At 44.1% G+C, this 23,804-nt stretch overlaps 2 protein-coding genes across 3 annotated transcripts in view; one reads left to right on the forward strand and one right to left on the reverse strand.

The window, feature by feature from the left end:
• The window catches only part of ABRAXAS1 (abraxas 1, BRCA1 A complex subunit), a 21,835-nt gene extending 15,417 nt beyond the window's left edge, over window positions 1-6,418 (reverse strand). Inside the window, exons 1-2 of one of the 2 annotated variants that reach the window (XM_089303116.1) lie at window positions 6,210-6,418; window positions 3,609-3,699 (exon numbers count right to left, since the gene is read on the reverse strand). In XM_089303116.1, coding sequence (XP_089159242.1) covers window positions 3,609-3,699; window positions 6,210-6,296 — 178 coding nt within the window. In that variant the 5' untranslated portion in view covers window positions 6,297-6,418. The remainder of the gene's footprint in view (window positions 1-3,608; window positions 3,700-6,209) is intronic. The other variant, XM_002717038.6, reaches the window with a different exon arrangement.
• Window positions 5,861-23,804, forward strand: part of GPAT3 (glycerol-3-phosphate acyltransferase 3) — a 108,084-nt gene continuing 90,140 nt past the window's right edge. The window contains exon 1 of the mRNA XM_051819585.3: window positions 5,861-6,035. Within this exon, the coding sequence (XP_051675545.1) occupies window positions 5,980-6,035 (56 nt within the window). The 5' untranslated portion in view covers window positions 5,861-5,979. The remainder of the gene's footprint in view (window positions 6,036-23,804) is intronic.

The raw sequence follows: 23,804 nt of genomic DNA on the forward strand, positions 1-23,804 counted from the left end.
TGGCATGGTGGGTTAAGACGTTGTCTGTGATGCTGGCATCCCACATGGGTGTTGGTTCGAGTCTTGGCTGCTCTACTTCCCATCCAGTTGTCTGTTAATAGCCTGGGAAAGGCAGTGGAAGATGGCCCAAGTGTCTGGACCCCGTGGGAGACTAGGATGAAGCTCCTGGCTTCCATCTTGCATGGCTGTAACAGCCGTCTGGGGAGTGGGCCAGGAGATGGAATGTCTCTCTCTCTCTCTCTTTCAAATAAATAAATAAATCTTTAAAAAGAAAGAAAGAAACCAAACCTCAATGTCTTTTTTTTTTTTTTTTTTTTTTTTTTTTTTTTGGACACGCAGAGTGGACAGTGAGAGAGAGAGAGACAGAGAGAAAGGTCTTCCTTTGCCGTTGGTTCACCCTCCAATGGCCACCGCGGCTGGCGAGCTGTGGCCGGCGCACTGCGCTGATCCGAAGCCAGGAGCCAGGTGCTTCTCCTGGTCTGGGTCCAAGCACTTGGGCCATCCTCCACTGCATTCCTGGGCCACAGCAGAGAGCTGGCCTGGAAGAGGGGCAACTGGGACAGAATCCGGCACCCCGACTGGGACTAGACCCAGTGTGCCGGCGCCACAAGGCAGAGGATTAGCCTATTGAGCCGCAGAACCGGCCCCAATGTCTTTCAAGAGGTGGAGTTTTATTCTCCAATCTTAACAGTATTTCAGCCAGGTAAGAAAAATGATCATTCTCAGTATATATTTTGCTAGCAAAGTTATCTGTCACTCTTAGATTTTAAATCCATGTCTGAAAAAAAGCAGTACACAGAAACACTTAATAATTGATCAACAGTGAAATATACTCTAGTGTACAGATAAGGAAAATATAAAAATGATGAAAATCTCATTAACCAAAGCAATGAATTTGTCAATCTTGGATTTTATTTGTTAGCTATCTGTGTTAAAGTAATATAACATTTTAAAATAATTTTACAAAATACCCTAACCTTAACTAGCATAATGTGGTTATTAATTAAATGCCTCAAAATATGTTAGCTGCTTTGGGCAGCATGTTAACTCCAATTAGGATAAAAAAAATGCATTAAACATTTGCTTTTAAAGCTCAAGTGTCTAAACAGAAAAGACGACAAAGATTGAATAATATCTAGTGTTGGTGTAAGTATAGGAATGCACATGCTTCTATTTGCAAATACCATGGAGGAGGCCAAAATACTTTAACTTCTCCAAAGGACAATCAGCTAGATTACCTCTAGGAATCTTTCAGATACATATAATCAAACATACAAAGATCCATGTTCTAAAATGTTCACTGTAACACAGTTTGCGTTACCAAAAAGAGTCATTCATGTTGGTTTAAAAAGTTATGGTGGGGGGCCGGCGCTGTGGCATAGTAGGCTAGGCCTCCACCTGTGGCAATGGCATCCCACATGGATGTCGCAGCTGCTCCTCTTCCGATCCAGCTCCCTGCAAATGCACCTGGGAAAGAAGTAGAAGTTGGTCCAAGTGCTTGGGCCCTTGCACCTACATGGAAAACTGAAGGAAGCTCCTAGCTCCTGGCTTCATATTGGCCCAAGTCCAGCCACTGTGGATATTTGGGGAGTGAACCAAAAGAAGACCTTTCTCTCTGTCTCTCCCTCTCTCTGCAACTCTATACCTCTCAAATAAAAAAATAAAATCTTAAAAACAAAAGTTATGGTGGATCCAGTATTATGGCTCAGGGATTAAGCTGCAGCTTGCCACATGAGTATCCTGTATCAGAGTGCCAATTCAAGTCCCAGCTTCTCCACTTCCAATCAAGCTTCCTAATAATGCGTCTGGGAAACCAGTGGAAGATGGCCCAAGTACTTGAGCTCCTGCTATTCTTGTGAGACCAGAATAGAGTTCCTGCTCCCAGCTTCAGCCTGGCCCAAACCTGGCTGTTGTGGGTATATGGGGAATGAATCAGCAGATGGAAGCTCTCTCCCTATCGCTCTGCCTTTCAAATAACTTTAAAATAAACTTTTTTTAAAATGGTTTTGAGTAGAAACGGTTTTATCTTTCTGGAAAGCAATTTGTTAATGCAAATCAAAACCTTAAAAATGTCCAGACCCTGTGACAATAGTAAAATTACATAGTAATATTATATCTAGGAATCTATAATAAAGAAAGCCAAAAGATGTATGCACAGGATATTTGCTTTAGTATAATTTACAGCAAAGAACCGGCCCCCCTCTTGGCTGCTTCAGCAGGAGGTTTCAGACTTAAATAAATCTTGGTTTTCTCTCAAAAAAAACCTGGAAGTAGCTGATTATAATTTAAATGACTATTTAAAGACTGTAAGAGCAGAATACACAGCAGTTACCAAAAATATTATATTGATGATACTGTAGGGAATTATTTACTTGAGAATATGATCAAGACATAACATGTCAGGATACTAAACTTTTTGTGGAGCACACTACCGGTTTGGTTTTAAAAAAGACATGTGCCTAAAATAAAATATATTAGGGGGCCAGTGCTGTAGCGATGAAGTGCCGGCATCTCATATGGGCACTGGTTTGCGTCCTGGCTGCTCCACTTCCGATCCAGCTCTCTGCTATGGCCTAGGAAAGGAGTGCAAGACGGCCCAAGTGCTTGGGATCCTGCACCCAAGTGGGAGACCTGGAAGAAGCTCCTGGCTCCTGGCTTTGGATTGGCACAGCTCCGGCCGTTGCAGTCATCTGGGGAGTAAACCAGATGAAAAGACCTCTCTCTGTCTCTGCCTCTCTGTAACTCTTTCAAATAAATAAATAAATCTTGAAAAAAAATATGCATATATATATACACACATAATAAGGTAGTCAGAAAATTCCCTGTTATTTTTTTTTAATTTGTAAAACTTTTATTTTTTTATTTATTTGAGAGGCAGAGAGGGACAGAGTAAGTGCTCCCATCTACTGGCTCACTCCCCAAAGGCCCAAAATAGACAGGGCTTTGCTGGCAATTCAATCCAGGCATTCCATGTGGGTGGAAGCAACCAAATTACTTAAACCAGTATGCCTGCTTGCCATCTGCATTACCAGGAAGCTGGAGTCAGAAGCTGTAGCCAGGAACTGAACACAAGTACTCCAATATGAGATACAGGTATCTTAATTGCTAAGACCAAACAACTGTCCCGCTAGGTATTTTAAAAACTCCCTCCATCCCCTCTTTTGTTTTGGAAGAACAGCTGCCACTGGCTGTAAGTGCTTCACAACTTACTTCTCAAAAGCTCACCATCTAGTCTTTCCCCCACTGAATTTCAGAAATCACAAAAGGTTTTTAGTAATCTAACCAGTGTTTTTTCAGTTCTCAACCCCAGATTTTTCTGTGGCAACTTAACATTTCTGTGTACACTACTTGTATTTTTCCTTGGTCTTCCTTTTGCTGGCCCATCTTCCTGCCACCTACACAGCAGGAATGGTTTGTTTTTTTGCTTTAGGCCAACTGATGATCACAATTTTAATTGGAAAAGAAGTACAGTATATTTAAATTCTGCTCTTAAAAAGCATGTGTATATATAAAGCACATTACATATTACATATATTTAAAACTAATTTAAATTGAACTCTTTTAGTACAGAGCATCAAAAATAGAAGACACAGAAGTAAATGACTCACCAATTGTATAAACAACCTCCACATCATCCATTTGGGAATCAGTAATGCTATTTTTGGCTTCACCTTTCACTTCCCCAATGAGAAAACCTTCCTATGAAGATAAGAATAGAAAGCATAAAAGTTATGGAATAAACCATCACTTCTCTGGCTTTTGGCTGAGATTAAGTGTAGAATATGGAATAAACCAACAGAATTACTGTTTAGTCACCAAGTGATATTTTCTGAATATTTTACAATGTATGAGAGCACTACAAGAAGTTCATGGAAAACATCTATGCAAAAATTTCAAAATTTCTTTTGCAGGACCTGTGTTGTGGCACAGTGGGTTAAGCACTGTGGCACTGGCATATCTTATGGGCACAGGTTCCTGTCCCAGCTGCTTCACCTCCAAACCAGCTCCCTGCTAATGCGCCTAGGAAAGCTGTAAAAAGTGACTCAAGTGCTTGGGCCACTGCCACCCACACGGGAAGCCCAGATGGAGTTCCTGGCTTCTGGCTTCAGCCTTGCAGAACCCTGGCCGTTGTGGCCTTTGGGAAGTGAACCGGCAGACTGAAGATCTCTGTCTCTCCCTCTGCCTTTCAGATAAATATATAAACCTTTAAATAGGTAGGTAGGTAGATAGATATAATAATGCAACAAAAGACACGTCTTAATTTTACACTTCAATGAACTTTTATAAGCCCCACTATATTCAAGTGTGTGTGTGTGTGTGTGTACACAAAGACCTGAGGTGCTTTCTGTTTACTTGGAGAACACAAATAGTTATAACAGACTGTGCATACTACCGTAGTTTTAGGCAGGGGAAGGAGACTGAAATGGCCTCAAATGATTGGAGAAGGCACCGTGGAGGTGACAAAAATGGATCTGACTTTAAAGTGCTGGGCAGTATTTGTTCAGGCAGCACTTGTAGTACTTGGCAGACCTTAAAGCCTAAGATACTCTTTAAAGCCATGAAATAAGCACATAATTGAGGAGCAAGTAGAGCAGCTGGCACTGGAACAGAAAGCCCCTCTCTTTGAAGGAGACAGACAGGACAGAGCCAATTACAGAACATCCAGGGTCTGGGCTGAACCATACCTGCTTCTGGAAGTCTGGACGTTTCTCAGCTATATGACACAATGATTGGTATTTCCAAATTTAAATTGGTGTAAAATATGAAACATTGGGCAAAGATGAAACAATGAAGAGTCGGGATTCAATTTCAGAATCTGCTTTTTTAACGTGCTGCTATGTGCTCCAAATCTTGTAAAAACCCAGGCCACAATAGAGGTTATTTCTTTGCATTCTAGAAAATTCAATGATTCCTGTAGGTAAGCTTAACAGTATGCTTGGCAATGAAGATTTTATCTGCTTTATAATTATTAACTAATGCCTTGCTGGAATCAAATGGGGAGGAAGAACCCAGAACTAGAGTCCAGTGTTGATTGTGATGCTTCCCAGGTCAGAAACTGGGGAAGGAAGCAGGGTATGTGCAAGTGCAGCCATTCAGAAAACAACCATTTTAAAGACTTCCACCAAAAGATCTGAGAAACCAACCCTAAGGTAAGGAACTTTCCAAAGGCTAATCCTTTAAGCTACAGAGGGTGTAAGGACTGGTTGTATTTACACTAAAGACTGACGGAAATAATTTCCACAACTACACACGTATTTTACACTACATCTGCCTTTCACTAGGTGCTAATTTGAAATTGTATACATAAAACATACTAAGGCCAACTTTTATTAGGATTGTTATTGTTATTATTAGCTCATTATTTTAAAGTGAAGGGCACAACATCTTGCATAAATGACTGTTCAAATGGTATTGTGCAGACTATCATACAGTGGGGAGGAAAGGGAACTTGAGGTGCGTGTAATTTCCTTCAAGTTTTACTAAGCACTTACTACGTGACGCTTCCGAAATTCAGTTTTACATAGTGTGTGTTTCCATTTCATGAAGTTTTAGAAAGCAGGCGCTGAATTTTTAAAAACTAGTCCACTTCTGATCGTCACCCAGAGATTCTGAACCTAGACCAGAACGTAAACACCTAACTTTTCAGGGATAAACTGAAAAGTAGCAAAGCAGGAACTAGCCGGGGCCTCACACTTTCAACAGCTCGGACAGCAACACGAACAGCATGAGAGAGGCGATACACCCAACTAAGCCCTTTCCTCCGCTAAGGACCGGCGAAGACGAGCGGCGGGGGCGGCGTGGAGCCCCCTCCCACGGTCCACCGGCGCGCACGGCGGAGGAGCCCGGCTGTGCGCACGCAGGCGCGGCCCTCAGGGCGGCGAGAGGTCGGCGGCCACCGCCCGCAGGCGCGGGACGACGCGCCGGGACTCTTGCTCCTTTCCCGCCCGAGTTGGACCAGAAAAAAAAAAGGGGGCGGTGATGAAGGAGCGGCTCGGGCGTGTGGAGCACTCGGGTCGGGGAACGGAAGCGAACAGGTCAGAAGGGGAACGCCAATGTCGGAGAAGACTTGGTGAGCGGGAGGCACCGCAAGGACCGCGACGGGAGGACGGCGGCGCGGCGGCGTCGGGGGAGCCGGCGGGCGGGGTAGGGCCGCGCGCGGGGCTCTCCCTCGGCGACGCCGACGCGAGCCTCCCGGCCACTCGGCTCACCGTGTCCGAGTCCGTGCTGAGGTGCTGGAAGGTCAGCGCTCCGAGCACAAAGCCCGAGAGCACCGCCTGCGTGCTCTCGCCCTCCATGCTGCCGCCTCCGCCGCGGCTCAGCACGGGAGCGCGGGCGCCTGACGCGCGCGGCCCGGATCCTGACGGCGACGCGACGCGCCAGCTGGGCGGGGCCAGCGAGAAGGCGGGACCTGCGTCGGCTCCCGGGCCGCGGACGCGGGGCGCGAGCGCCCCCTGTAGGGCAGCCCGCGCCAGGCGGCGGTGGGCGAGCTCGGGCCTCGCTGGACGCGCGGGGAGCTGCGGCTTACCGGACGCTGTGTGGGCGCCGCTGCGGAGGGCCACGGGCCTGGACGGGGGTTCGTGGCCGGTTGCTGCTGAGCGGCTCGTGGCGTCAGTGCAGAACTATCAGAATAAACGCTGTTGACATGGTCATTTACGAACAGTAGTTACCAGGATAAGAGCTGCTACTGACGCTGCACAACGGTTATGCCGCTTGCTGGTTTTCAGGGTAGACACTTTTAGGATATTGTTTCTTGCAGAAGTATCCTGTCATATCCAGGCCTGCCTGTGTGTGTGGGTGTGAGTGTGTGAGTGTGCAGTATGTTTGGGTTTCTTGTTTGCTTGCCTTTGGAAGATTAAGGATAATGTAATTTAAAGCGTACAAGAATTCCTAATGTGCTGATAGTTTAATGATAGGCATGATCGTGTTGTGCTGGGTCATTTCAGATATGATAAGATGGGCAGGAAAACCAGGACAGTGTATTTTCAACAAACGTGCACACACAGAGATAAATAAAGCAGTGTTTTCTATTTAACTGGACGTCTCATATGTAAGAACATGAATTGATTTAGTATTGCCCATTTCTGGTTTTGTTGTGCAGCAGCCATGTTTGGATGGTTGACACACTGAAAATACATGAATATATAAGTAATGATTATGTATTTGTTCCCTAAAGATTTGTCTCATTTCAGCAAATCACTGTTACCATAAAATAATGTCGCAAAATTAGTGTTTTATGGGTTTTAGTGATCTAAAGGATTAAAAAAATTAATTGTATTCCAAAGATGTGACATAAACCCTGATGTATATGATCAAATGATTTTTGGCAAAAGTGCCAAGACCATTTAATCAGTAAAGAACAGTCTTTGCAACAGTGGACAAAAGAATGAAGCTGGTCCCTTACCTTACATCATAAATATTAGGTCAAAATTTACCAATGGAAACTATTAAACCCTTAGAAAAAGGAGAAATTTTTTGTGACATTGGATTTGGCAAAGAATAATTAATTTATTGGATATGATACCAAAAGCACAAATAAAAAAGAAAAAGATAAATAACCCTTTGTTAAAATTTTAAACTTGTGTACGCTATCAACAGAATGAAAAGGCAACCCACAGATGGCAGAAAATATTTGCAAATCACATATCTAGTAAGGGATTAATGTGCAGATAATATGTAAAGAATCCTTCTGACTAAACAACAACAACAAAAAACAAACTACCCAATTAAAAATTGGACAAAAGACTTGAATAGGCATTTCTCCAAAGAAGATACACAGTATAGACAACATCATTTATAATTAGGGAAATGCGAACCAAAACCATGGTGAGATATCACTTTCAGGATCCAGCTTAACGTAACTCTGGCTATATTGGTCATGACCAACCACAGTCTTGTCTGCTAAGTGACACTCACAATCTGTAGGATTAATAACCATTTCCTGCTGGTCACTGATGCCTGGAATGTATCTTTTTAAAAAATTACGTGTTTAGGAGGTAGAGAAAACAGCGAGACCTTCCAACTGTTGGTTCACTTCTCAAATGGTCTGTAGCAGCTGGGGCTGAGCCAAGCTGAAGGCAGGAACTCAAAACTCAGTCTGGGTCTTCCACATGTGTAACGGGGACCCACATACTTGAGGTATCATGTGCTGCTTCCCAGGGTGAGTATTATCAGGAAGTTAGATAGGAAGTAGAGCCAGGACTCAAACCTAGGCATTCCAATATAGAAGCAGAGCTCACAAGTGATGGCTTAAACACTGCACCAAATTCCTGCTCCCTAGAATGTCCCTTAACTGAGAAAGTGACTCTGTTTATATTATCATGGAAACCTCTTCCTACTGCCTTGGATAATGGGATTCCTACATCTGGACGGATGTGAAAGGATGATAGCTACCATCACAGAAAGACATAGGAAATGTCTTGGAGCCAATGTTGTGGCATAGTGGGTAAAGCCGCTGCCTGCCATGGGTGCCAGTTTGTGTCCCAGCTGCTCCACTTCCAATTCATCTCCCTGCTAATGGTCTGGGAAAAGCCGCAGAAGATGGCCCAAATACTTGGGCCCCTGCCATCCTCTTGGGAGACCCGGATGAAGCTCTTGGCTCCCAGCTTTGGCCTGGCCCAGACCTGGCTGTTTCAGCCACTTGGGGAATGAACCAGCATATGGAAGACCTCTCTCTCTTGCTCTTTATCTCTGTAACTCTTTCAAATAAATAAATAAATTTAAAAAAATACATCTCATAGGTAAAATATACACATAAATGTAAAAGAGAAAAGAATTGTAGCAGTCAGCTTTTCATCACTATAATGAAATAGCTGAGGCAGGCTAATTTTATAAAGAAAAGCCTTATTTTGGTAACAGTTTTGGAAGCTGACAGTCCAAATTTCACTCACAGGCTTGTTTGAGGGACAGCAGGAACATGTGTGGGTTGAAGAATTCACATCTCAAGAACGAGCTGGAAGGAGACTCTGGCTTTTATGACAACTTGCTTCTGTAAGAACTCATCCCAGGAGACCATATTCCCTCCCAAGGACAGTGCTCCTAGTGACCCAGGGAACTCTCACTAGATCCCACCTCTTAAAGTTTCTATCGGTTCCTACAGAGGAACACTGAGGACCACGCAAACAACACATGAGTCCTTGGGAAACAGAACACATCCAACTTTGGTAAGAAAGACACTTTATCATTACAGGAAACTAACAAACCAGAGATAATAAGAGATGGAATGGATCAAACAAACCAGTCAGAAAACTTAACAAAATTGTAGGATTAAATTCTAACCTATCAATAATAACCTTGAATATAAATGGATTAAATACTCCAATCACAAGATATAGACTGGGAGGCCAATGTTGAGGTGAAGTGGGTTAAGCTGCTGGCTAGAATGCTGGCATCCCATCTCAGAGCAACGGTTTGAGTCCTGGCTGCTCTGCTTCAGATCCAGCTCCCTGTTAATGTTCCTGGGAAAGCAGTGGAAGATGGCCCAAGTACTTGGGTCCCTGCAACCCACATGAGAGACCCAGATGAAGTTCCAGACTCCTGGCTTTGGCCTGGCCCAGCCCCAGCCATTGCACCCATTTGGAGAGTCAACCAGCAAATGGAAAACCAATCTCTCTCACTCACTCACTCGCTCGGTCTCTATAGCTTTCAAATAAATAAAATAAATCTTTAAAAAAGAATACTAAAAATATATATAGACAAGCCAAATGGATTAAAAAGCACAACAAAAGGAGAAAACTACAGACTAATATCCCTGATGAATACAAATGCAAATATTTTCAACAAAATTCAGGAAACCAAATCCAACAGCAAATCAAAAAGATTTTTGGAGAAGGGGTGGTGTTTAGTCTAAAGATGAAGATGCTGGTTGAGACACTCATATCCCACATTGGAGTATCTTGGTTTCATATCCAGCTCCAACTCCTGACCCCAGATTTCTGCTAATGCAGACCTTGGGTGATGACTCAAGTCATTGGGTCCTGCCACTCATGTGGGAGACCTGAACCGTGTTCCTGGTTCCTGACTTTAGCTTGGCCCACTCTTGTCCACTGTTGGCATTTGAAGGGTGAATCAACAGATGGGAGCTCTCTGTCCGTCTACCTGTTTTTCTTTCTGCCTCTTTTTAGAAAATTTTGAGGGTCTGGCATTGTGGCACAGTGGGTTAAGCTGCATGGCATCCCATAAGAGCACCGGTTCAAGTCCCAGCTGTCCCACTTCTGATTCAGCTCCCTGCTAATGTGACTGGGAAAGCAGCAGAAGTAGTCCAAGAATTTTGGCCCCTGCCACCCACATGGAGATCCAGATGGAGTTTCAGGCTCTTGGCCTTGGCCTGGCCCATCCCCTGACATTGTGGCCATTTGGGAAGTGAACCAGCAGATGGAAGCGCTCTCTCTCGCTCGCTCTCTCTCTTTCTGTTTTGTCTTTTTCTGCAACTCTTCCTTTCAAATAAATAAAATAAATCTTTTTTAAAAACCTCTGATATAACTGTTTTTAAAATTATACACACAAAGATGAATTTACCTGACATTCCAGGGATACTTTAAGACTTTCCACTGTGATGATACTGAAATGTGTTGTTACTCGCTATCTGCTAAATTCTTAAGGTCTAAGGCCACTGAGACTGCACTTCTACCTAGTGACCCCCAGGGGGCAGTGTGATAGCAGCTGTGAAAGAAATGCTTTTGATAGAGATTATGTAAAAATAGTTAAGAGGATTTAATCTCCTACAAAGTATCAAAAATAGTCTACTTGGAAAAATCCAATATGATTGATTGACATTGACTATAAATAGTGTAGCTTATCTTGGGTAAGAATCATTGGCTTTAAAAGTACAGCCTTGCACGTCCACAAAGATAGAAAGTATAGAACTGGCAAAGGAGATAAAATAACTGCAGAAATAGCAATGCCAACTAATGAATTAAGAATCCCTGGGCTGGCATTGTGGCATAGCAGATAAAGCCAACGCCTGTGAAGCTGGCATCCCATATGGGCACCAGTTCGAGACCCAGCTGCTCCACTTCCAATCCAGCTCCCTGCTAATGTGCCTGGGAGAGTTGCAGAAGAAGGCTCAAGTACTTGGACCTCTGAACACATGTGGGAGATCCTGAAGAAGCTCCTGACTCCTAGCTTCGATTTGGCCTAATCTTGGCTGTTGTGGCCATTTGGGGAGTGAACCAGTGGATGAAAGATTCTTTGTCTCTGTCTCTGTCTTTTCCTCTCTGTGTGTAACTCTTTCAAATAAATAAATAAATCTTTAAAAAAAAAATTCCAGCAAGGGAGCAGGCATTTAGCTGCTGGAGTGCCTGGGTTCAATTCCCAGCTCTGGCTCAATACCCAGCTTCCCACCAAAGCAAACCTTGGGAGGCACCTATGATGGCTGGAGTGATTGGGTCCCTGCTATGCACTTAAGAGAGCAGGGGTCCAGTCCTGGCCAGCGTAGGCATTTGGGGAGTGAACCAGCAAGTGGGAGCTCTCTGCCTGTCCCTTCTGTGTCTCAACCTCTCAAATACAATAAATAAGTAAATAAAGTCTGTCCTTTTTTTAAAAAAAAAAAAAAAGGCCGGCGTCGCGGCTCACTAGGCTAATCCTCCACCTTGCGACGCCAGCACACCAGGTTCTAGTCCCGGTCGGGGCGCCGGAGTCTGTCCCGGTTGCCCCTCTTCCAGGCCAGCTCTCTGCTGTGGCCAGGGAAGGCAGTGGAGGATGGCCCAAGTGCTTGGGCCCTGCACCCCATGGGAGACCAGGAGAAGTACCTGGCTCCTGCCACTGGATCAGCACGGTGTCCCGGCCGCAGCGCGCCGGCCGTGGCGGCCATTGGAGGGTGAACCAATGGCAAAGGAAGACCTTTCTCTGTCTCTCTCACTGTCCACTCTGCCTGTCAAAAAAAAAAAAAAAAAGAATAATTGCAGGCTAGGTTAAGGAGTGAATTTGGATTCCAATTGAGATAAGTTCCAAGAACAAGGGAAAAGTTTCATCAGTGTTAGTTTGATCGAGAATTCCAAGAGGCATTACCTTGATGTGAGTGTGTATGAACAACTCTAGCTATAAGGTGGTGTTTGATATAAAATTAATTTTTAAACAAAAATTATTTTATTTATCTGAAAGGCAGAGTTAGAGAGTGAGAGACTATCTGCTGATTCACTCCCCAAGTAGCCACAAAGGCTAGGCTGGGCCAGTCCAAAACCAAGAGCCAGGAACTGCATCTGGGTTTCCCATGTAGGTGCAGAGCCCCAAGGACTCAGATCATCATCTGCTGCTTTTCCAGCCACATTAACAGGGAGCTGGATTGGAAGTGGAAGAGCCAAGACTCAAACCAGTGCTCATATGGGATACCAGCATTGCAAGGCTGTGGCTTAACCTGCCTCAACGCTGGCCACTAAATGTACCTTTAAACATGTGTGTAGCTGATTTCTTCTTCTTCCTCTTCCTCATCTTCTTCTTCTTTTTCTTCTTCTTTCTCTCTCTCTCTCTCTCTCTCTCTCAAGAGTCATTTTATTTATTTGAAAGGCAGGGGTACAGAGAGAAAGGGAGAGACAGAGAGAGAGAGAGAGGTCTTCCATCCACTGGCTCACTCCCCAAATGGCCATAGCAGCCCGGGCTGGGCCAAGATGACGTCAGGAGCCAGAACTTCTTCCAGGCCCTCCATGTGGGTGCAGGGGCCCAAACACTTGGGCCACCTTCCACTGCTTTGCCAGGTACATTAGCAGGGAGCACCCAGGACTCAAACAGGCACCCATATGGGAGGTCAGTGCTGTGGGCAGTGGCTCAGCCCCCAGCGTAGGTGCTTTCTTAACTCAGCAGGCAGCAAGTGAATCTCATTAATATTCACATGCATGAGGTTTTCCCTCATACATATGAGACCTTCATCAGTGAGCATAAATACCTTTCATAGTGGCCATAATTGATGGGACCTGACATGGACTAACCTGCCTGAAACCTCCCCCAGGTCATATTTGAATTCAGCAACTCCCAAAGCTCAGTCCATTTCTTTCCAATTTTGTTGTGTCACACCTAATTTTATTCTAAGCAGCGGTCACTCAACTAGAGATTAAAACTTCTTCTGTGTGAAGTACAAGTGGGATTTAATTTTTATACCTATTTAAATCATTGGTGTCATCATTCAGAATGAGTTATCTTTTTGTAAAGATACTCCCTTCATTCATGTTGAATGAACAATTTTGTTTCTAAATCCCTGCTGGTGTAGATGTAGGATAATGTCCTGGGAGTAGAATTTCCTTGTCAGAGTGTGAACATTTTTAATCATAAACTCTTTTTAAGTGTTGCAGTAAAATAACATGAAATTAAAACACATGGAGTGGGCATTGTGATACAGAAGGTTAATCTACCACTTGGGATACCCACATCCCATATGGAAATGCCAGTTTGAGACCTAGCTATTTTGTTTCTGATTCAACTTCCTGCTAATGCACACCTTGGAGGATAATGGGTGATGGCTCAAGTGATGGGGCCTCTGCCACTCAAATAAGAGATGTGTATGGAACTCAGATCCCTGTTTTGGGCCTGGCCCATCCCTGGCCACTGAAAGCATTTGAGGATTTGGGGAGTGAACCAAATGGAAGATTCTCTCTGTCTTCCAAATAATAAAATAGAGAAATATTCTAAAAGATAAATTTATTTGATGTAAAAAGTGTTTGAAACTATTGCATGGTTTTTTATAATGTGAACTTTCTGCACAGTTTTTGAAGATGGCATGAACTTTTGGTGCAAATACAACATAGGATGCCCACATTCCATATCAGAGTACCTGAGTTCAAGTCACCACTCCACTTCTGATTTCGGCTTCCTGCTAATGCACACCCTGGGAGGCAGTAGGTGATGGCTCAAGTACTTGAGTTCCTGCCACCCATGAAAGATATTTACCTGCTCCTGGCTCCAGCCTAACCCAGCCACACTTATTGAGGGCATTTGGGGAGTGAACCAGTATATAGAAGATCTCTCTTTTTGTCAGTCTCTCTCTCTCTCTTTCAAATAAATAAAATTTAAAAAAATTTTTTAAAAGCACAACTTTTTGAAGACCCCTTATGTGTTAAACAATTGAACATCATATCAGAAATTTATAATGGGCGCATTTTTTCATTGTAAGATTTTAGAATTTTATTTATTTATTACAGAAGAATACAGACAGGGAGAGAGAGAGAGAGCTTTCATCCACTGATTCCTTCCCCAAATCCCCAAATGTCTGCAACAGCCAAAGTTGGGCCAGCTGATGCCAACAACCTGGAATTCAGTCTGGGCCTCCCACATGGATGGCAAGGGGCTCAAGTAATCGTCAGCTGCTATCATCTAGGGTACGCATTAGCAGGAAGCTATAATAACAAGTAAAGCTGAGGGACCAGTGTTGTGGTATAGCGGGTAAAGCCACTGTCTACAGTGCCCACATCCCATATGGGTGCAGTTTCGAGACCAAGCTGCTCCACTTCCAATCCAGCTCCCTGCTATGGACTGGGAAAGCAGTAGAAGATGGCCCAAGTCCTTGGGTCCCTGCACCACATGGGAGACCCAGAAGAAGCTCCTGTCTCCTGGCTTCAAATCAGCCTTGCTCTACCCATTGCAGCCATTTGGAGAGTGAACCAGCAGATGGAAGACCTGTCTGTCACTCTCTGCCTCTGCTTCTAGGTAACTCTGCTTTTCAAATAAGTAAATAAATCTTTAAAAATTTCAATAAATCTATAGTAGGCTAATTAAAAAAAAAAAGTAAAACTGAGACTTGAACCCTTGCATTCTGGCATGGAAGGCAGGAGTCCCAAATGGGGTCTTAACTGCTGTGCCACATGTCTGCCCCTGCAGGATTCTAACAAACAAAATTAATCTTCATTTTTCATATAACTTTTGTTGAATTTTCTCATACTGTTGAGAAAGGAAATTTATGGTCTCTGTGTCACCTTGTTTACTTTGTGCTAGGAGTAGATTTCATAGGCATTAGCCCATTTGCAAGCACCAAATAACACAAAAATTGAAGGGAATCTTGAAGATCATTTGGCCTATTCTCATTTTCCTGATGTAAGAACTGAAGCCCAGGGCTGGTGCTGTGGCGCAGAGGGTTAAAGCCCTGGCCTGAAGCATCGGCATCCCATATGGGCACCAGTTCTAGTCCCGGCTGCTCCTCTTCCGATCCAGCTCTCTGCTATGGCCTGGGAAAGCAGCGGAGGATGGTCCAAGTCCTTGGGTGCCTGCACCTGCATTGGAGACCCTGAAAAAGCTCCTGGCTCCTGGCTTCAGATCGGCACAGCTCCGGCTGTTGCGGCCATCTGTGGAGTGAACCAGCGGATGGAAAACCTCTCTCTGTGTTTACGTCTCTCTGTAACTCTTTCAAATAAATAAAATAATCTTTTTAAAAAAAGGAAAAAAATAAAGAACTGAAGCCCAGAGGAATTAATTAAACCATCCTAATTTATAAATGCTCACTCAAAGCAGAGCAGAACTCCAGGTTACTGACTCCCAGTCATACGCCTCTTCCACTAAACCAAAAAGAATAAAGAGGTGATTGAGAGGAAAGAAACAGCCTTGTGTGTAAGGTCATTAGGCTTTGGGAAATCTTTTGAAATGCTAGAAGGGCTGCACAGAACACACATTTCCCAAGGAGGTTGAGACCTCAAGAGCAATCCCTGAGTGGCCCAAGCAGGTATGAATTTCTCAGGCTTTGTAAGAAATTTTACTCTATTACGTTACTTCCAAAATCATTTTAATTCTTCATTTACAGATGGTTTTTTAAAAAGAATTATTTTATTTATTTGAAAGACAGTTAGAGAGAGAGGTAGAGCCAGAGAGAGAAGTCTTCCATTCTGTCGTTCACTCTTCAAATGACCTCAACAGCCAGAGCTGAGCTATCCGAAGCCAGGAGCTTCTTCCAGATCTCCCACGTGGGTCCAGGGGCCCAAGCACTTGGGCCATCTTCTGCTGCTTTCCCAGGCCATATCAGAGAGCTGGATCAAAAGAGAAACAGCCGAGACTTGAACTGTCGCCCATATGGGATGCCAGCGCCGCAGACTGGGCCTTTAACCCACCACGCCACAATGCTGTCCCACTACAGATGATCTTTGGCTTCTGACTTAATTAGTTCTTGATGATTTGCTATGATTTGGATATGGTATGTGTTCCCCAAATGGTCATGTGCTGGCAGTGTGTCCTCAGTGTTAAAATGTTGACAGGTGATAGAACCTTTGAAGGGTGGGGTCTGGGATGGGCGTTGGTGCAGCAGTTAAGTCACACCTTGGAATGCCAGCATCCCATATAGGAGGGCCTGATTCAGGTCCTGACTATTCCATTCTGGATCCAGCTTCCTGCTAATGCATACCCTGATAGGCAGCAGATGACGGCTCAAGTACTTGGGTTCCTGCCAGCCAAATGGAAGACCTGGATGGAGGTCCTGGCTCCTGGCTTCAGCCTGGTTCAGCCCTGGCTGTTGTAGGCATTTGTGGGGAATAAAACCAGCAAATGGAAGACCTCTGTTTGTCTTTGTCTCTTTGCTTTTCAAATAAATAAAAATTGTTTTTTAAAAGTATAGTGGAGGGCTGGTGCTGTGGCATAGTGGGTTAACACCCTGTCCTGAAGCACTGGCATCCCATATAGGCGCCGGTTCAAGACCCGGCTGCTCCACTTCTGATCCAGCTCTCTGCTATGGCCTGGGAAAACAGTAGAAGATGACCCAAGTCCTTGGGCCCCTGCACTCGCATGGGAGAAACTCCTGGCTCCTGGTTCAGATCAGCACAGCTTTGGCCGTTGCGGCCAGTTGGGGAGTGAACCAGCGGATGGAAGACCTCTCTCTCTTTCTGCCTCCTCTCTCTCCGTGTAACTCTGACTTGCAAATAAATAAATAAATCTTTTTTAAAAAAAGTATAGTGGAGTTTTACTTTTTTAAAAAAAAGATTTATTCATCTGTTTGAAAGGCAGAGTTACAGAGAGGCAAAGGCTGAGGAGATATCTTTCATCCACTGGTTTACTTCACAGATGGATGCAATGGCCGAAACGACCAGAGCTGTGCAGATCTATGCCAGGAGCCAGGAGTGTCTTCTGGGTCTCCCACTTGGGCCATCGTTTGCTGCTTTCCCAGGCCATAGCAGAGAGCTGGATTGAAGTGGAGCAGCTGGGACTTAAACCAGAAACTTATGGGATGCTGGCAGAGCAAGCAGTGACTTTACCCTCTACACCACAGTGCCGGACCCAGGTTGCACTTTTAAACACACAGGAATATTTCCTTTTTGTGTGTGTGTGTTCCATATATTCCTGTTAAAAAATTTAAGACACATATGTTGATTGCAGCAGGTTAAGCCACCATGTATAATGTTGACATCCCATATCAGAGTGCCAGTTTGAGTCTTGGCTACTTTGCTTCCTATCCAGCTCCTTACTAATGTGCCTGGGAAAGCAGCAGATGATGGCCCAAGTACTTGGGCCCCTGACACCCACAAGGGAGACAGGGATGGAGTTCCTAGTTCCTGGCTTCTACCTGGCCTAGGTCCAATCATTACAGCCATTTGGGGAGTGACCCAGTGGATGGAAGATCTCTGAAGGGGTGTGTGTGGGGGGGGTGGTTGTCTTCCTCTCTCTCCCTCTATATATAACTGCTTTCAGATAAATAAATCATTTTAAAAATTTCAATTATGTGTAAATATCACTCTACTTCTGCAAATAGTTTGACCCATTACATTTACTTTTTCTGTGTAATTATGTTTTTCTCTACAAATACATTCATTAAGAAGAGAACATGTCAAGAAATAAAAATAATTCCATCAGAAACTTTAATTCATTAATTTTCTTGTATGATGCCTAACAAGTAATATTCCTACTTCAGGTCTTGGCATGATTTACAGAATAAGAGATTATGTTAAATCATCTCTGTCTTTTAATATGCTTAATGTTCTGTTTTAAAAAAGAAAATCTTTGAATGACAGCCTGAAACTTAATCATATCACAAATGTGGCTTATTCTGCTACTATGCAAAAGTAAAATGAAAAGAATTTTTTAAAGATTTGTTTATTTTATTTGAAAGGCTGAACAACACAGAGAGAGGAAGAGACAAAGAGGAGAGAGAAAGAGGGAGAGATCTTCTAACCACTGGTTCACTCCCAAAATGGCCATCATGGTTGGGCTGGGGCAGGCTGAAGCCAGGAGCCAGGAATTCCATTCTGATCTCCCACATGAGTGGCAGGGGCCTAAGCCCTTGGGCTATCTTCTGTCACTTTCCCAGGCACATTAGCAGGGACTGGAACTGGCTTGATACGTAATGCTGGCTTTACAGGCAGAAGCTTAACCTGCTGTGTCACAATACTGACACTGTCCCCCCCCCCCCAGGAGGGGGTAAGAAAAAAACTTCTTTAAATTAGCTTAAACCTTTGTGATTTTTTTTAAAGAAAAAATTCGTATTTCTATGTGCAATAGACAATTTTACAGAAACTTTTAAGGTAAGAGCCCACTGTCTTCTGGTATACTGATAGATTTTTCTGTAGCGCTCAGATATGTTTAAGCAGATGGAAGGAGGGCCTGAGGCTTAGGTTACAAAAATTGGAAAATTCTATGTTAAATGACTGACTTATCTAGTGGCAGAGCCTGAGGGAGAACTCTGGTACCTTAATTTCTGGTCCGTTCCCATGGTGTTGCGCTTTCTCATTGTAGGTAAAAAATGCAGCTACATAGTTACTTATGTTACTTATGTTACACACAGTTACTTATGTGCTTGTACTCATACACAGTGGTCCCCAACGTGGTTTAAAGTGATAGATAATCCTGTGTATTTCTAGATTTCTGGTTAAGTGTAGAACAAACAAGAATGTAAAATGATACGTATGAGAGTAGTTGAACATTTATGTAACACCTGTTGATCTTAACCCTCGGGCCCATGATGCTTTTCTGGGACATGTGGCCTCCAAAAGGGAAGGAGGGAGGGTGGAGAGGGGCTCGTGGCCCGACCACAGACACAGTCTTACAAACACAGAAAGCAGAGGGTCACATGAAACTTTCTGGGCAATGTCATTTTATGGAACTTTCTCCGACTAGATCCTGGCCAATATCTCAGAAGCCTAAGTCCCACCCCACCGCTGTGTGTTGGTCAAACTGCCCACTCTCAGAATCAAAGCCTCATGACAGAAGTCAAGACAGAGGGATGTTTTCCTTTTCTCATTCTAATAAAACACCTACCACCCTTTTCTTACTCTTTTTACAAAAAGATTTATGTTTTTTTTTTCTTTCTGTATGTTACAGAGAAGGAGAGCCAGAGCAGAGAGAGAGAGAGAGAGAGAGAGAGAGAGAGAGATCTTCCATCTGCTGGTTCATTCCCCAAATGGCTGCAACAGCCAGGGTTGAGCCAGGCCAAAGCCAGGAGCCACGAACTCCATCCATCTGGGTCTTCCATGTGGTTGCAGGGACCCAAGTACTTGAGCCATCTTCTGCTGCTCTATCAGGTGCATTAGCAGGGAACTGGATAAGAGCTAGAGTACCCAGGACTCAAACCAGCACTCCATATGGGATGCCACATCACAGGCAGTGGCTTAACCCACTACACCACAGTGGTTAGGCTGCTGCTTGAGATGCCAGCATCCCATATCAGAGTGCTGGTTCTGGTCCAGGCTGTTCTACTTCTGATCCAGCCTCCTACTAATGCACCTGGGAAAATAACTGAAGATGCCCCAAATACTTGGGCCCCTGCTACCCTTGTGGGAGACCTGGATGGAGTTCCATGCACCTGGCTTTGGCCTGGCCCAGCTCTGGCCTTTGTGACTGGGCAGTGAAATAGCAGATGGAAGATCTCTTTCTCCCTGTCTCTCCTCTCTGTTATTCTGCCTTTCAAATAAATAAAATAAATCTTTAAAAACATAAATAAATAAAAAGAAGGAAAGGAAGAAAATGAATAAATTAATAAGACAAAAGGATGCACACATCCCACATCCCACATCCCACCTGGGTTTAACTCCTGGCTCTGACTTCTGACTTTAACTTCCTGCTAATATAGGTCCTGGGAGACAGCAGTGATGGAACAGGAACTGGGTTCCTGCCATCCACATGAACTATCTGGATTAAGTTCCCAGCTCCCAGTTTCAACTTCGGCCCAGCCTGGCTGTTGTGGACATTTGGGCAGCAAACAATTAAGTGGATGGGAGATCTCTAACTCTCTGTCACTGTTTCTCTGCCTTGCAAATAGATAAATAAAATTTAAAATAAAGAATCATTTCTTAACTTGAAAAAAAAGAATTGAAGAATTGCTTGCAGGAGATCCAGAGCTTTTGTGTCAGAGCCACAGGAAGCACCTAGAGTCTTCACATCTGGGTAGAAAGAGCAGTAAGGAGGAATGGAACAGCACTCAGCACAGCCTTGGCTATGCTGAGCTGTTGATAGCTTCTGGCTTTAAGACTGAATAATCCAAAATACATTCCAATAGTGCAAAAGGGTATGGAAGGGGACAAGCACATTCATTTCAGATTATTTTGTATTGTTGGCCTCCTTCTTCACCATGTCCTGCACCACTTTGTAAACTCCCAGGATTTGTCATCATGTCTGGTGTATACATGGTATGTTTCCATACTTGCTTGTAGAATGAATGGACTTTTGCTTTAGGAAATTACTAACAGTCATTATAGAGTGTGGAGTAAGACATATCTGGATCATCAACATCTGCAAATAAGAATGTCCTTTTTCTGAAACATGAGGTGGTAATATTTTTTCTTTTTTAATATTTATTTATTTGAAAGGTTGAGTGATGGAGAGAGAGAGAGAGAGAGAGAGAGAGAGATTTTCCATTCTCTGATTTACTCCCCAAATGCCTGCAACAGACAGGCTTGAGCCAGGCTACATCCAGGAACTCCAGCTCAGTCTCCCACACAGGTGGTAGGACTCAAGTAATTGAGCCATCACCTGCAGCCTCTTGAAGTGTTCCTTAGCAGGAAGCTGAACCGGAAGCAGAGACAGGACTCCATCCCAGGCACACAATAAAAGATATAGGCTTCCCAAATAGAGGTTTAACTTGTGCCACAACACCCCCCTCAAGAACATACTTAGAGAATAAAGCAATGTTTACTTCCTTGCTCATCATTTTCCCCTCTGTTACTTATTCTGATATAAGAGGATGAGTGAAACTGTGCAGAAGGAGGGATTTGTAGGGTGTGAGTCAGCTTTTCATTACCATAATGAAGTACACGTGGCAAGCTATTGATGAAGAAAACAGGTTTATTTAGCTCACAGTGGTTGGATTCCTGCCACCCACAACTGGGGCCCAGAAGGAGTTCCTGGTTCCTGGCTTCTGCCTGACCCAGCTCTGGCCGTTGTAGCCATTTGGGAAGTGAACCATGGGACAGCAGATGTCTCTCTCTCCCTCTCTATCTCTCTCTTTCTCTGTCTCTCCGCCTTTCAGTGAAATAAGCAAACAAAAACACATCCCCATCGTAGCACAGGGATAAACATAGAAAATAAAAGTAGAAAATGGGCAAATTTATCGCTGAAGAAATGTGAGGAATTCCCATGGAGGTGGCTCCAGTAGATTTTCCAGAGCAATGACTAGCATATGACAAATACAAGCGGGGTGTGCGACCTGGCAGGCAGAGAGTCCGGGGTGCAGGTGGGGTCAGGGAAAAGGGAGAACTAGAGAGACTGACGTGGATGACGTGCATGTAACTTGGCCAGGAGAGGCAGTGGACAGAGGTCACTCAAACTTAAGCCACACAGCAGTGGTCCTGCTCCAGGCTTCTCCAGGCCTAAAGCCCATGACACTGCACAGGTCAATTGCTCTCATTTCCTCTGGCTGTGAGTTTGGCCTTCCTTCCCTTTGACACAGTAAAGAAAGGAGGGTCTATTTCTGGTCACTAGAAAAATCCACACAGCACCATACGTGGCACCCAGAATTTGGAACTCAGTGTCCTGTGAATTTTATTAAGGTTACATCAAATTCATGGCTGTGGAGCTACCCAAGTGTGACCAAATCACATTTTTGATTTTGAAAGCAAGGGCCACTGCAGCTGTGTCCAACGGAGGTGACCCCACCGGGGGAGGGCTGGGCTCCCAGTTCCGTTCTTCTGTCTCAGCCTCGCTAGCTGCACAGGAATCCTGCAGGAGGAGCTTGCTTCATCAAGGTGACTCATTCCTGGACACTCTTCAGAACTCCTGCAAGACACTTATATACGCTTCATGGCTCTGGTTTTAGGAATGCTTGGGGGTCAGGGTCACAGTATTTTCCAGGCAGCAGAGGAGTCACAAGGGAAATGTCACCCAGCGGCACTTTTGTAAAGGCAGATCAACAGGAAAAGCCCAGAGGCTGGGGCTTCAGACACCAGTCAGCAGACTGATGTCCATTCATTGCACACATACATGTAAGTGAATCACCTGTGTTTCAAGGTCTTTAAATATAGTCTCATAGGCTAAGGTTTTCCTGGTTCCAAAGAACACTTCTTCTGGCCTCATGGTTGTCAGATTCAGAACCTTGTTAGTATCCTTCTAGGGTGCTCAAATAGGAGAATTCTTCTCTTTTGGAGGTCTATTTATATGCCCTAAGAAATATTGAATTGGAACAGTAGGAGACTACTGCTTACTGTCAGCCAAGTTATATACACTAGTGCGATCATACACAGCTAGCAGTGGTTGCTCATGAAGCATGTGTTACTTGTAGGCCAGAAGCTGGCACTGTGGCATAGCAAGTAAAGCCACCGCCTGCAGTGCCAGCATCCCACATGAGCACTGGTTCAAGTCCTGGCTGCTCCACTTCTGATCCAGTTCTCTGCAATGACCTGGGAAAGTGATAGAAGATGGCTCAAGTCCTTGGGCCCCTGTACCCTTTGGGGGACCCGAAAGAAGCTCCTACCTCCTGGCTTCAGATTGGCTCAGCTCTGGCTGTTACAGTCATTTGGGGAGTGAACCAGCAGATGGAAGACCTCTCTCTCTCTCTCTCTCTCTCTCTCTCTCTCTCTTTGTAGCTCTGACTTGCAAATAATAGGCCACCCTATGAAGGAAAACTAAGCCAGAAGATCAGACTTCAGGTCTTTTGGGAGCTCATCTATGTCCCCCTGGGGGTTCCAGGGCTCCGTTTTGAGAAGCACAGGGGAGGTGATTATCTTCACCTGATTATTTCCTCCTTGCCGAGGATGAGTCACCAATTTTCTTTTCATTTATGTTGAGCTCTTGCCCAAAATGTTGCTAGTTTTCTTTTGGTGAGAATAGAAGGGATTTACCTGTAAGTCAATCAAAACGTTTTTGTTAACATGAAAATAAGAATAGTGGAACTAACTGAAGCATAGGCGTCTTTGGAGAGTTGGTGTCCTTCACAACATTACCTGTTTCAAGGTTTGCTCAGCTAAACTCTGGTTTGATGAGGAGAATGTTTTTCTTTCAGGACTCCAGGTAAGAGGTGCTAGGAGAGGACCAATGAAGAGTAATGGTTGACACATTCTAAATAATAAGGTTGTGTTATAACAGTCATCATGGTAGCTGAAAATATTTCATTTTTAACAGAGGCCAGAGTACATTGAAGCTACTAATTAATTAGTCAGCAAGTTGTTTTCTTTTTAATTGTTGCCATCAGCTAGTTGCATTCTGCTCAGAGTGCAGAGATGAACTTTAACCTAGCATATTACAGGGTGGTGATAGCAATCCACTAATTAAATACAACCCTCATGAGACAGGATTTTAGTTTATGAACTTGCAGAATAGAAAGCTCCATGACTAACTCTGAGATAAATTTGACTGTTCTCTTTAACTGTCATTCACTTATTTTTATTCTTCTTTAGAGGAGGAAGGATATGCCTCTAAGTAACAGTTAAAATACAAGTTTTCAGTAATGATCACCTGCCCAAATTCATAAGGGGACTTCAAAC

The sequence above is a fragment of the Oryctolagus cuniculus genome, chromosome 8 (assembly GCF_051225735.1).
Source record: "Oryctolagus cuniculus isolate XC-2025 breed Fujian yellow rabbit chromosome 8, ASM5122573v1, whole genome shotgun sequence".
NCBI lineage: Eukaryota > Metazoa > Chordata > Mammalia > Lagomorpha > Leporidae > Oryctolagus > Oryctolagus cuniculus.